Below are 13,944 nucleotides of genomic sequence, written 5' to 3' on the forward strand. Positions count from 1 at the left end.
TTTCAAAACCAAAGACATCCATGTCAAAAATATCCAAATGCAATCCATTTGGACGTGGGAGGAGCCAGCAATTGTTATGCACTAGACCTTCTGACATGCCAGGATACCAACTGGGCACCCTAGGGAGCACTGCAGTGGACTTTATAAAATGCTCCCAGGAAGATAGTTCCCTTACCTTGTGTGCTGAGCCCCCCAAAACCCACTACCCACAACTGTACACCACTACCATAGCACTTACGGGTGAAGGGGGCACCTACATGTGGGTACAGTGAGTTTGTGGTGGGTTTTGGAGAGCTTGCTGTTTCCTCCACAAACATAACAGGTACGGGGGGTATGGGCCTGGGTCCGCCTGTCTGAAGTGCACTGCAGTACCCACTAAAACTGCTCCAGGGACCTGCATGCGCTATCATGGACCTGAGTATAATATCTGAGACTGGTATAGAGGCTGGCACGAAATATTTTTAAAGATGTTTTTTGAGGGTGGGAGGGGGTTAGTGACCACTGGGTAGTAACCGGAGGTCATCGCCGATTTCCTTCGGTGGTCATACGGTCATTTCGGGAACCTTTTTGTGGGTTATTCATAAAAAAAGCACGTCAGGGTGAAAACATCCAAGTGTTAGTCATGGACATCCTTGATTTTTTTCGATTATGGGTCAAAGACAGACATCCAAGTGTTAGGCACGCCCAAATCCCGCCTTCGCTACACCTCCGACACGTGCCCTTGAAATTTGGATGTCCTTGTGACGGACTGCAGTTGGAGACGTCCAAAATCGGGTTTCGATTATACCGATTTGGACGTCACTGGGAGAAGGACGTCCATGTTCTGATTTATGTCGAAAGATGGACGTCCTTCTCTTTCAAAAATGAGCCTGCTAGTGTTTGGAATGGCATCCTTAAGACACGTGGAGGGGCATAATCGAACGAAAACGTCTATCTCCATGGGCGTTTATCTCCGAGAACGGGTTCGTGAAGGGGCGGACCGAACCGTATTTTTGAAAAAAATAGACGTCCATGTTTTATTTGACAATTTGTGAGCTGGGCGTTTTTGCTATTCAGCGATAATGGAAAATGAAAGCGCCCGGCTCAAAAACAAATAAATCCAAGGCATTTGTTCATGGGAGGGGCCAGGATTCGTAGTACACTGGCCCCCCTCACATGCCAGGACACCAACCGGGCACCCTAGGGGGCACGTTTAAAAATTAAAAAAAAATAGCTCTCAGGTGGATAGCTCCCTTACCTTGGGTGCTGAGCCCCCCAAATCCCACGCCCCACAACTCTACACCATTACCATAGCACTTATGGGTGAAGGGGGGCACCTAGATGTGGGTGCAGTAGGTTTTGGGGGGGTTATAGGGCTCCCATTTACCAGCACAAGTGGAACAGGTAGGGGGGATGGGCCTGGGTCCACCTGCCTGAAGTGCACTGCACCCACTAAAAACTGCTCCAGGGACCTGCATACTGCTGTCATGGAGCTGGGTATGACATTGCAGGCTGGCATAGAGGCTAGCAAAAAATGTTTTTAAAGTTTGTTTTTTTTGGTGGGAGGGGGTTAGTGACCACTGGGGGAGTCAGGGGAGGTCATTCCCGATTCCCTCCAGTGGTCATCTGGGCAGTATGGGCACTTTTTTGGGACAGGGACCTAAAAATAAGGGTCCAAAAAAAGCGGATCAAATTCTCGCTAGGACCGCCCTTCTTTTTTCCATTATCAGCTGAGGGCACCTGTCTCTTAAGCATGCCCTGGCACGCCCCTGTCCCGCCTTCGCTACCCTTCTGACATGCCCCCGGGAACTTTGTTCGTCCCTGCGACAGACTACAGTTGGGGGCGCCAAAAATTGGCTTTCGATTATACCGATTTGGGCGCCCGCAAGAGAAGCCCCTTTATGTGCTTAGAGTACTTCATAATAGGACCCCTGATAAAGGCAATTTTTTGCCAAAACGCTGCAGTGTTGGGTCTTTTTCATCCTGAAGTTACCTACGTTACACTACTTTTCATGTACACCTGTTTTGGATATTGTTCCTGGAAGACTTTTTGTAAATAAATAGAGCCATTTGGAACATCCAGACTTGGGGTTTGGCTCCTTCCATTCTTTTTCTTTTCTTCAATGTCCATTTATAACATATTGACTGGAATGTCTACCTTCTGAGCTGGATGTCCTTTCTAAAATGCCCTTCAACATGATGTTTTATAAGTCGCCTTGTGTGATGAAGAGGTTTTAAGGTAGTGTAGTGTAAGGAGCCAGAAATCGTGATAAAGCTGCTAGAAACAAGAAAAAAGCATGGATACCCTGTGCATATAAAAGTATGCTGGCGTGAGAAATACTAGGTGTAGTCATAAGAAAGGGACACTATAGTTCATAGAACAGCTTGCCAGGATGAAAACTGTTGCAGTTAGGAGCATCAGTCACCGCAGTACAACATGCCAGAAATCAAGAATAACAAAGGGACTTTGTGGCACATCCAAGAACTGGCATCGGGAATTAGTCACAATATTGTTTTGAGACACTGTAAAAGAAGGACTCACCCATCCCTGTTCCTGTGCACAACCAACTCACACCCCCACAATTTCCATCAAAATTACAATGGAAACCAAAACAACATAATCCACTCTAACAGGCTGTTTTCACACCACCTTAGACTCTAGACCAAACATTTCAAATGAATCATGTTGGATGTCATCTTTGAAGGTTTGCACAGCATTTGCTTGTGTGAAAAATGGTGTTTGACCATGTAAATGCTTACATGTGTGTAAGTAGTGATTTTTTTTTTAAAAACTGCTCCTTACCTATCTATCACAACCTACATAGTTTTGAAGGTGGTGTATTTTGGCCATGGTTTGGAGTGGGCAGAAAAATATGCATGCATTTCCAATTTTACAACTAAAGTGTCAGTTAACTGCGTATTTGAATTTAGAGTACTAATAGAGAAAGCAACTGTGCTTATTTCTATGGTATTTAAAACCACTTCAAAAATCCAAAGCAGAGTTTTGGAACTTGGCTTCTTAATTGGTACCCCTTAGACATCAAGTTTTGTGTAAACCTACCATTTCCATATCTCAGTATTTATTTGTGCCGAGCCAAGAGTGATGCCAATCTTTCTTTGAAACGTGTTTCCTTCTAAAATAAGTGATCCCGCTGTAAAATTGGTACTTACATATGTTTCCCACTCATTTGTAGTTATTTTGCAAAATGTTTCACATTCAACAAGTCTTTTGTAAAATACTGTGAAAATCCAGATTTGGGTGCTCTTTCCCCTACCTAGATGACCAATGCAAAATCAGATTTCATGTATGCTAGCTTATTCACATTTACATAAGTCTAAATATAATGTTACATGTGGAACATTTTAGAAAGGACATCTAACTCTGAATATGGATATCCGAGTCAGAATGTCAGAAATGGACGTCCATCCTACATGTATTTTACAACAGGATACAGCTTGCTCTAAAAGACATGTGAGATGGACACTCATGTACAGGAACATTCATTTTACAAACTGAAAGGTCCAAGTTATGTTTGAGGGAAAACAAGGGACATAGACAGTGGTGTGCTAGAGCCGGCTTGCTCCGGCTCGCAAGATCCGGTTGTTAAATTTTGGCTGGACTTGTGAGCCGGTTGTTGGAAAGGGCGAGCCGGCTCTCCCTCCCTCCGCATCTGGTCCCTCACCGATCCTACCTTGACTATCGAATTCTTCGGGGCAGGCAGTGTTGCCTGCCTGCTGCTATCGCTGACTTTCCTCCGCCGCCTGTTTGCGCTTTAAAAATGGCCGCCGAGACTTCCAGAGGCGGCCTCGCGAGACTTCTGTAAGTCTCGGTGGCCATTTTGAAGCACGATCAGGCGGCGGAGGAAAGTCAGCGATGGCAGCGGGCAGGCAACACTGCCTGCCCCGAATAATTTGATGGCCAAGGTAGGGTCGGTGAGGGACCGGGAGGGAGGAATCAGGTGAATTTGTGGAACAAGTCAGGAGGGAGTGGCAGGGGAGAGAAGGGAGCTGCTGCCCATGGGTGGATGGAGGGCAAGGGAGAGAAGGGTCGCTGGCCATGGCTGGATGGAGGGCAGGGGAGAGAAGGGTCGCTGGCCATGGGTGCATGCAGGGCAGGGGAGAGGAGGGTCACTGCTGGCCATGGGTGGATGGAGGGTAGGGGAGAGAAGGGTCGCTGGCCATGGCTGGATGGAGGGCAGGGGAGAGAAGGGTCGCTGGCCATGGGTGCATGCAGGGCAGGGGAGAGGAGGGTCACTGCTGGACATGGGTGGATGGAGGGCAGGGGAGAGAAGGGTCACTGGCCATGGGTGGATGGAGGGCAGGGGAGAGAAGGGTCGCTGGCCATGGGTGCATGCAGGGCAGGGGAGAGGAGGGTCACTGCTGGACATGGGTGGATGGAGGGCAGGGGAGAGAAGGGTCGCTGGCCATGGGTGGATGCAGGGCAGGGGAGAGGAGGGGAGAGAGAATAAATGCTGGACATGGATGGAGGGGAGGGAAGAATGAGGAAGGAAATAAGATAAGGGAAAAGGAAGAGAGGAGAAAAACTGCACATGGATGAAGAAAATAGGCAGAAGCTGAGGACCAGAAATGAAGAAGAAAGGAGGAAAGGAAAGAAATAAATGGAAAGGAAGCCCTGGAAACGGAGTTAAGAGGACAGATAGCAGCAGAATTGGATACTGGGCCAGCATGATCAGAAAAACAGTCACCAGACAACAAAGGTAGAAAAAATCATTTTATTTTCATTATAGTGTTTGGAATATGTTCCCTTTGAGAATCAGGTGCTCAACATTAAAAGTTTATATTTATTTACTTATTTATGGCATTTTATCCCACATTAAACATGAATTAGATTGGAACCTGGGGTCATTTAATTTTTTTTTCCTGGAGAGAGTAATGAATTGCCCCCCCCCCCCCAACTGGCTATAGCCAGCTCTGCAATTTTGGGGGGCGCAGAGGTGGATGGGGGGCGCAGAGGTGGATGGGGGGCGCAGTGGTGGACGGGGAGAGGGGAGGGGGGGCGCCGAGGTGGACCAGGGAGAGAGCCTGTTGTTAAAAATTTACCAGCACACCACTGGACATGCCTACATGACAGCAGAGGAAAGTCCATCTTATAAAAATGGCCACACAAATGGCCATGCAGAACAGAGGGGTAGCTTAATAGAGCAGTGGAATGAGAATCAGAGGACCCAAGTTCAAATCCTATTTCATCTGTTTGTGCTTTTTTTTCTTTTTTTTGAATTGTGGGTCCTCCAGGAACAGAAAAAGACCTACTGTACCTGAACGTACACCACTTCAATAGGCTTCAGATTTGCAGGTATCTTATATATTCAGTACAATAGGTCTTTTTTTCTATTCCTGGATGGCTCACAATTAAAAAACAAAACTGAATTGGGATTTGAATCTGGGTCCCTAGGTTCCCACTCCACTGCACTAACCATTAGGCTACTCCTCAAGACTCCATGTCACTCTGCTAAGAATGTCCATAATACCTGAAGATGTCATAGACTCCTGTTTCCCATGCAGATTTCACGTTCAGGGGACAAGGAGGGGGACAGCAACCACTGGGGGGTTAAGGAGGTGATGTGCCTTAATCACTCCAATAGACAGCTTCTTAGAGCACATTTCTGTAACCTGGATGTGACAAATACCAGGTCTAAATGCAGATGTCCATCTTTTTAGACATGGACGTCCCTTCTCCTTCTGTGATCGGAGTTGGACATCCATAATTTGGGTGCACCCTAATCTCACCCACAACATGCTCAGACCATGCCTCCTTGCCATGTGGGTGTACTGCAGTCCATATCCTGCCTCTGTAAAATTGGGATTTGGATGGCCATGCAATATAGATTTCTAAATGCCAGTTTTTGAGACATCCAAAACAAGAATAAAGCTTCTAAAATAACCACCAATATATTTTGCAGCTGGGTTTCTGTAGTGTAATGACTACCCATTCAATGTAAATATATCATGTCCCCATTCTTAAGCAGAAAAAAGCTGTGCCTTTCAATAAGTGCAAAAATGTAGAAAGATTGTGGAAGAATTAATTAGCAGCTGGGTCTATGTGACAGAACTAGAAGCTTTAGTTGAAATGCAGATGCTTATATATTTGATCCAATATCTGGAAGACTGCTTATGTCTTGTGTAGACAAGATCAGTGCAGCAGGTTGACATTGGTTAGTAGCTAAGAAGATAATTCAATATCAGGTTATATTGAGAAGGGGCTTATACGTAGACTGTGTCTTTATAAAATTCCTGCAGAAATTGTACTTACTGTGAAGTGAAGCCAGATATTTATGCAAAGTAGGCACAAATGATTATGCATAAAGTACCTGCAAACAGACATGAAGGGGCATTTTTGATATGACGTCTAAGTCTGACTTTGGACGTTTTGCAAAAAACATCCGAAATCTGAATAGGAAAGAAGGTCATTTTCAAAAAAGAAAAATGTATATCTTTCGAAAATACTGTTCCAAACAACATTTTGTGATTTGGACGTTTTGTTTTTTGGTCCATTTTCAACAACAAAAAAAAAACAAATGCAAAATGCCCAAACTAAAGCCATTGGGATGTAGGAGGAGCCAGCATTTTTAGTAGACTAGTCCCCCTGACATGCCAGGGAAGCAATAGGGCACTCTAGGGGGCACTGCAGTGGACTTCATAAAATGCTTCCAGGTACACATCTCACCATTGTTCCCTTACCTTGTGTGCTAAGCTCCCCCAAAACCCACTACCCCCAACTGTACATCACTACCATAGCCCTTACAGGTGAAGGGGGCACCTATATTTGGGTACAGTGGGCTTCTGATGAGATTTGGAGGACTCACAGTTTCCTCCACAAAACTTAAACAGAGTAACTAGTTACATTTACTTCGTTACTATAGAATACTGTATATCCTTCCATATTATTGCACTCTGATAACCAAAAGAATGCTACAAAACAGATTTAGAGTGAATTTTGCAAACTGTGGGATAGTTCAACTTTTAAAAAGTAGATGATCAACCAAACAATACTTGAAGTACCATGAGGCTGACACTGGAGGCCAGCTCCTAAACAATTAGCCTCAGATATTCAATGCCAGTGCTTGGACATGGCCTGGCATTGAATTCCTGGGGCAAAATCTGCTCATGGCAGTCAGTGTTTAAAAAAACAAAACTCTGACTGCTGTGGGCTGAATGTTGGCTGGATAGGCTTCTGATTGCTTATAGAGTCACATTTAAGATTCTTGCTCTGACAGGGCAGTTTACTTAGAAAGGTCAGCCTATAATTCCCTATGTTCTTGCTAGGACCCTGTGATCTCAAAGCATATACCTCCTTGCTATTCCTTTCTGATTAGGGTCCAGCTGGAAAATACATGTCAGTCTGATTTCTATGCTCCAGCTCCACTGCTGTGGAACCCTATACCACTTTATCTTTGTGTCTTCACTCCCAGTCCTTGAGGGCTGCCAACAGGTCAGGTTCAGGATATCTGTAACATGGGGTTAGGAAAAGAAGGAAAAAACAAAGTGGTAAAATGGGGATTTACTTGTGCTGGTGAACATTCCGCCAGTCAGCAATGTAGCTTGGAATCTTGAGAAGGGTTTGGAATGGGAAGCTAAGGAGGAGTTTCCTAGGAAACGGGGGTTTGTGGCAGTTGTGTTGAGCCTGCTGCTTTGTAGGAGAAGGATGAAGTGTGAGTGAGCTCTGAGTGAGTTGGACAGCCAGAGAGATAGAGGAAGTGCTGGGATGTGGCAGAGTGTTTTTGATTGCCAAGGTGAGAGTAGCTGGTGTGCTGTGTGTGAGCAGGTAAAGGGTGATTTTGATGAAAGAGAGGGGAAAGAAAGATTTTAAAGGAATTTTGGTGATTGAAGGTACTAAAGCAGCTGTAAGACAAGGGTGTTTGTTTGTAGAGGAGAGCGTCTGACAGTGAAAGCGTGAGGCAGTGCTGCTGTGAGTGGGAAAGTCAGAGGGGAAATTTGTGGAAAAGAAAAGTGTTGGAGAGAGTTTGGGTGGTAATAATAGTGTTGTGGTGAAGGTGTGATTGGGGTAGAGTTTGAAATTAATTTTCTCTTATTTGAAGAATTTTGGGATTTTTTTGGATGAATTGCAATGAGACAAGAGCTGTAGTGATTGAATGAAAGCTAATTGATAGCAGGGTGAATGGGATAGGTGGAAACAAGGAAGAAAAATAGGAAGGGTTTGGATGATTTAGGTATCTGTTTGAGATGTAAAGGGGATATGCATGGAATGTTGAGTGTGATACATAGTGGCTGTCAGTCACTCTTGCACAGTATAGGGAAATAAAAAAACAAATTAGCTAGGCTTGGAAGTATTAGGGATTGTTATAGTTAATTTTATTTTGTTAGATTGTAACTGGCCACAGTATTTGTTAATATGCCCCACCAGTGAAAAGGATGTTCCAGACAGTAGGAAAGACAGGGTTTTGCCCACTTTGAGTTGCTTAACTGTGAGGTATAGGTGGAACCTTCGACCAGACGGGACCGGCTGGTGATCAGAAGACGACAAGGGCCCCGACGCAAGAAAGACTTCTGTGAACTGCGGCAATACCTGACAGCTAAGTGAACTGGGTTAAATAGTGCAAGAAAAAAATACAAACTTACTGAAAAGTCTCCCGGGATTGAAAACTCTAGACGAACCTGTAAGAGAAAAACACAAAGAATCAAATTCTTTATAATAATAATAGCCACACACACATAGAAATGAGAGAAAGAGAATAGAAGGGGAAAAAACTGGTTATTTTGAAGTCATTGGGTGAAAAACTAAGCATTTGGACTCCTGTGGTTATTTAAAGGGTTATTTTAAAAAGTAAGGGATAATTGAACATATGTACTTATCTGAATTTCTTTCATTGTGTTGACATTGGAAGAGAGTTCTGAAACAGAAAGAATGACAAAATGTTAAAAGGATATTTATTTGTGGAAACGTTTAAAAAGTGAAGGGAATTTTTCCAAAGGATGAAAGTTTAATTGTCAATGTTATTTGATAACCTTTGTTTTAATATATATTCTTATAGACAAATAAATTCAAACTTTATTAATTTCATCAGTAAGTTTGGTTATTTCCCTAACCAGGGTAAATCCAATTTTAGTTTTTTTCCCCTTTCATTTCACGGGAATGAAAGGCGAGGTTAGTGACCTGTAAGCTCCTCAAGTTTCAGCGGGGTGAGTTTAGATGTCGGTCATGACTACTAACAACAGATATTCCGAGCACACCCATCTTCGCTGAAATTCAGGGGGTCCATTACATATCCTTAATGAATATGCATCAGAGATTTACTGTCACGTCTGTGGCTGTGACCCCTCTCAGACTCACCTTATTTCCTGTGGTCAGCTTCTGAGCTGGCTTCTGTCTGTTCTTTGTGAGTTAGTTTTATCTCTGTCTCTGTGTGCTGGCTGTATTAGATTGTCGGTGTGCTGTCACCCGTTCCAGATTTCAGCTCAATCCAGTCCGGATCTTCCAGACTGCCCGACCCTTAGTTGCCTGGTGATTGTTGCACCTGAGTCTCAGCTGCCTGCTGGGCTTATTAGCCATTTGGAACCTCTCTGTCTTTGCCTATGCATTGCGTCTAAGGCCCTGGTATGTTGGTGCTTGTTGCACTTCTGCTAGTCTAGTGATTTGTCTGAGATTCTTGCCTTGATTCTTGCCTGTTTCTAGTTAGTCTGTGTTTGGTTTAGTTTAGGTTTTACTTGTTTTCCTAGCCTTGTTTCTTGTTTGTATCTCAGTGTTTAGTTTCTGTTTGTGTGCTGGCTTTGTGGCTGCTTGCAGCTTTTAGTTCTGTGTCTTGTTAGTCAGTTTTGTTCCCTGTTTCAGTGGCTGCTTGCAGCTTCCAGTTTCTGTCCCCTAGCTTGTCCTGTCCCTGCCTTGTGTTGTATTGTCTAGCCCAGTTTTCTGCCTTGCTGCCCAGGTTCCTTCCTTTCCCTTCTGACACTCAGTCCCTGTGCTGCCTAGCTGTTATCCAGCTCCTGCCCTGTCCTGCAAAGTCCTGTCGGCCACCTGAAGCTGGGAGCTCAACTCCTAGTGGAAAGTGGCCAGGTACAGGTGAAGCCTAACTGCTTGCCTGAGATTTGCCTAGCCTCCAGTGTGGGGTGGTTTTGCCTGCCACTACCGCTCCGCGGCAGTGGCCCAAGGGCTCACAACCTAGTTTCCACTTGTGAAAACGTGACATTTACTTCTACTACTACTACAGTAGAGTCCGGGTTAGCTGACCTTCAGTTATCTGACACTTTGGATTAACTGACAGTTGGGAGTTGGGTAACCAGCAACTGCCTCCCCTGTATTGACCACCACACAAAATGTGTCACCAGTATCCTCCTCTCCAAGTGCCTCCCCAGCCGCCTGATTAATGGCTACCTTTACAAGCCCTGGTGGTCCAGCAGTGGGTCCAAGGCACAAGTCTCACAAGGCTATCACCTGAGTTCATGATGACCACTTTTAAGATGAAGGCTGCATGGGCACAAGTGAGTGGGAATCACTCATGTCAACTCACCACTGGACCACCAGGGCTTGTAAAGGTAGACCCTGGGGGGGGGGGGGGGGGACTACATTGGTCAGGCAACTGGGAGGCACTTTAGGGGTGCCAATACTGGGGAGGGAATTTGAAGGAGCCAATTCCGGAAAGGCGCTTTGGGGGTTGGGGGAGGGGGTCAATACCAGGGATGCAGCAGCAAATGGATGGATTCAGTGAGTCTCTGTATTATCTGACTTTTCAGTTATCTTACAACCTGTTGGTCCTCATTAAGCTAGATAATTGAGACTGTACAGTACTTATGTATATTTATTGCTGTACTACATGTGCACAGCATTGTACCCAAACACTTAATAAACTGTCCTTGCTCGACAGAGCTTACAGTCTATTCAAGACAGGCAAACAGGACAAATAAGGGATTAGGAAGTTACATTATTATAGGAATGATTAAAACTAACATGGGTACTGAACAGATGTACAAGGGGTGAGATTTGCATACAATGGAGGTAGTAGTCATGTAAATCTTTCTCAAGCATATTCAATAAACACAAATCACTAGACTGGGTAAAATATACTTATAGTTGTAGACCACGTAACAATACTAAACCATATAACAACTATCCTTTAATTGCACTTTATTGAATATCACAAATATATCAAAACCTTTAAAATCTCATATCAAAGATAAACCAGCTACACACACATACACCCACACTATCCACATATTACACCAAACCTATCTAATACATTAAGAATGCCTACCTACTAAATACAAATATAGCAGAAATCTACGTGCTTCAACCCAAACCCATACTCCAATTGCAAAGTTCTTTCATGAAACTGCCTTCAGAAGCTTCACTGATAGTCCATATTTATCAGCCAATGCTGTTATTGCTGTTTTTGCTACTCCTGCAATATTTTCCTCAGCTCCAAATTTAACTTCACGTTACCAACAAGTTTCTCCTCAACTCGGCAGGCATTCAGTTGTAACGTCTGGATCCTTTAATCTTCACAAATCAAACCCTTTATCACGCACAGTTTCCCGTACCCTACACATTCTGTGTTTCGCTACATGAGCATCATCAGGGGTCGGATTCCTAAAACAAATTAACCATCATCATGCATATGAATCTACTTATCTCAATCATTAAAATATGTTTTATAATATCTCCCAATTTACAATTGTTGACTGCAACTTATTCATGGATATCGGGCAGACAGGAACTCACGGCACTTCCTGTGTCAATGTCCCAGCGTAAACGCCAATGCATGCGTATGGAGTGCTCTGATTCTCAGCGGTTTTAAATACTCTAAACCCTGCCCACTCACACATTCAACCATTCAACCTCTCTATTCAGACCCAAGGGAGAAATAGTATTCCATGTAAAGATCATGCGCTGCTCTTTACGCAAAAGTACCAGAGGAATATCAACCCCCCCCCCCCCAGTTATTATAACACTGAAATTGTACCACAAATTTCAAATCCTACTACATACAAATCTGCTATATTTGTATGTAGTAGGTAGGCATTCTTAATGTATTAGATAGGTTTGGTGTAATATGTGGATGTGTGTGGGTGTATGTGTGTGTAGCTGGTTTATCTTTGATATGAGATTTTAAAGGTTTTGCTATGTGATATTCAATAAAGTGCAATTAAAGGATAGTTGTTATATGGATAAGCATATTCATTAGAGATATCCTGAATTCCTGACCTCATAGTGGCCCTCAAGGACAGAGCCCTAGAATCTTCATTCCCTGAATTTAAATCTGGATTAAAGGCCTACTTTTTCTCCTAAGCCTTTTGGGATTTACGGTTTGGTGCATAATAATCACTTGTATTGCTAACCACTTTGATACGCCTTCTGAAGTCGATAAAGAAAAATATACACTCATACATTCATATGTCACTGGTTCCATCAACGATCAAGAAACCCATGTACCAAAACCCTAAATATTACTAGTCTGAATTCAAAATAGTGCAAGTATTTTAATTCCCTATCCCTTTGCATTTCAGATATCCTTAAATTAATGCAGTAGTATTTGCAGTAATAGCTTGAAGAATTGGCAAAGTTTTAATATCTGCTTTACTTTTCTTTTGTAGGTACTATACAATTTGTTCAAAGATTTCTCCCAAATGCAAACAATTGAAACTATTGATATCTTTGCTGGAATTACTAAATTCTTTCTGGTGGGACTTGGAGGTGTGCTAATTGGAATTATTTTGGGATTGGCAGCAGCATTTACTACGCGCTTCACCCATAAAGTTCGAGTCATTGAGCCTCTTTTTGTCTTCTTGTTCAGCTACTTGTCATACTTAATAGCTGAGATGTTTCATTTTTCTGGCATCATGGCGTGAGTATCCAGCAAAGAGATTTAAATTTTCAATACATGTATATGAAATAATAGTAATGTAGAGTGTAACGTCACATAGCAATGTTTAGGGAGAAAAATGTATAAAGGTACATAGGTATTAGAGATGTATATTTCAGTCAGAATCAGAGTTACTAAAGTGAAATAATATGTAGTATTTGCTAAATATATATTTATTTATAGGCATTTGCTATACTGCTAATCACAAAGAAGCATCAAAGCAGTTAACAATAAAAATTCAGAAAGGAAGAAAGTAAGAGAACATAGAAAAAAAAATATGAAAGCACGAGTAAAGAGCCAGGTTTCATGTAACTTTTTGAAGGAGGAGACTGTGGGTTGTGATTTAATACTAATCGGTAAAGTGTTCCGCAGTTTAGGAGCAGCATATGAGAATATAGTTGCATGAGTGATATTGAGTCAGATGCTGGAAGAAGAGGGAAATTGCAATAAGTGATACTGGGAGGACCATAGGGAATGAGTAAGAGTGTATGGAATCAGGAGATTAGAACTATAGTTGAGTGTGTCGAGTAGGAGACCTTTATAGATCATGGAGAGTAGTTTAAAGCAAATTCTGGCTGAAATGGAGAACCAATTTTCTTGTTGAAGTAGCGGTGCAACATGATCAAATTTATAAGCGTTATGGAGAAATTTGACTGCAGTTGATTGTATTAGCTGTAGGTGCTTGAAAGAGCCGTAGAGAGAGAGAGTTGCAGTAGTCCAAGTGAGGGATAACCAAAGAGGGTAAGAGAAAATGGATACAGGATAATGGCAGGTAGGGTTTAACTGAGCAAATATGGTAGAGAGCAATGAAAGAGGCTTGAATTACTTTATTAATATGTGGTTTGAAGGTGAGTTTAGAGTCAAAGATGATGCCTAATGTTTGAGTAGTGTTAGAATATGGGATGGACCGACCATTAATGACTGAAGTGTTTTATTTGCCTTTAACATAGAAATGTTAAACATGTTGCATGTTAAATAATAATAAGATGCAAAAAATGCATCTGTATGCAAAGCAGGTCATTGTTATTCAAAATAATTAACATAGCTTGCAATAAATTTAACAAACTGTATTATTCAAGAGGTTATCTTTCCTCCCTGGAAGCATCAGGCATTAATGTGTGGCCAATGTTCC

At 42.9% G+C, this 13,944-nt stretch overlaps 1 protein-coding gene across 1 annotated transcript in view; it reads left to right on the plus strand.

Annotated features, from left to right (window-relative positions):
- The window catches only part of LOC115468038 (sodium/hydrogen exchanger 2-like), an 85,636-nt gene that overhangs the window by 24,331 nt on the left and 47,361 nt on the right, over window positions 1-13,944 (plus strand). Inside the window, exon 3 of the mRNA XM_030199550.1 lies at window positions 12,544-12,794. Coding sequence (XP_030055410.1) covers window positions 12,544-12,794 — 251 coding nt within the window. The remainder of the gene's footprint in view (window positions 1-12,543; window positions 12,795-13,944) is intronic.

The sequence above is a fragment of the Microcaecilia unicolor genome, chromosome 4 (genome assembly GCF_901765095.1).
Source record: "Microcaecilia unicolor chromosome 4, aMicUni1.1, whole genome shotgun sequence".
NCBI lineage: Eukaryota > Metazoa > Chordata > Amphibia > Gymnophiona > Siphonopidae > Microcaecilia > Microcaecilia unicolor.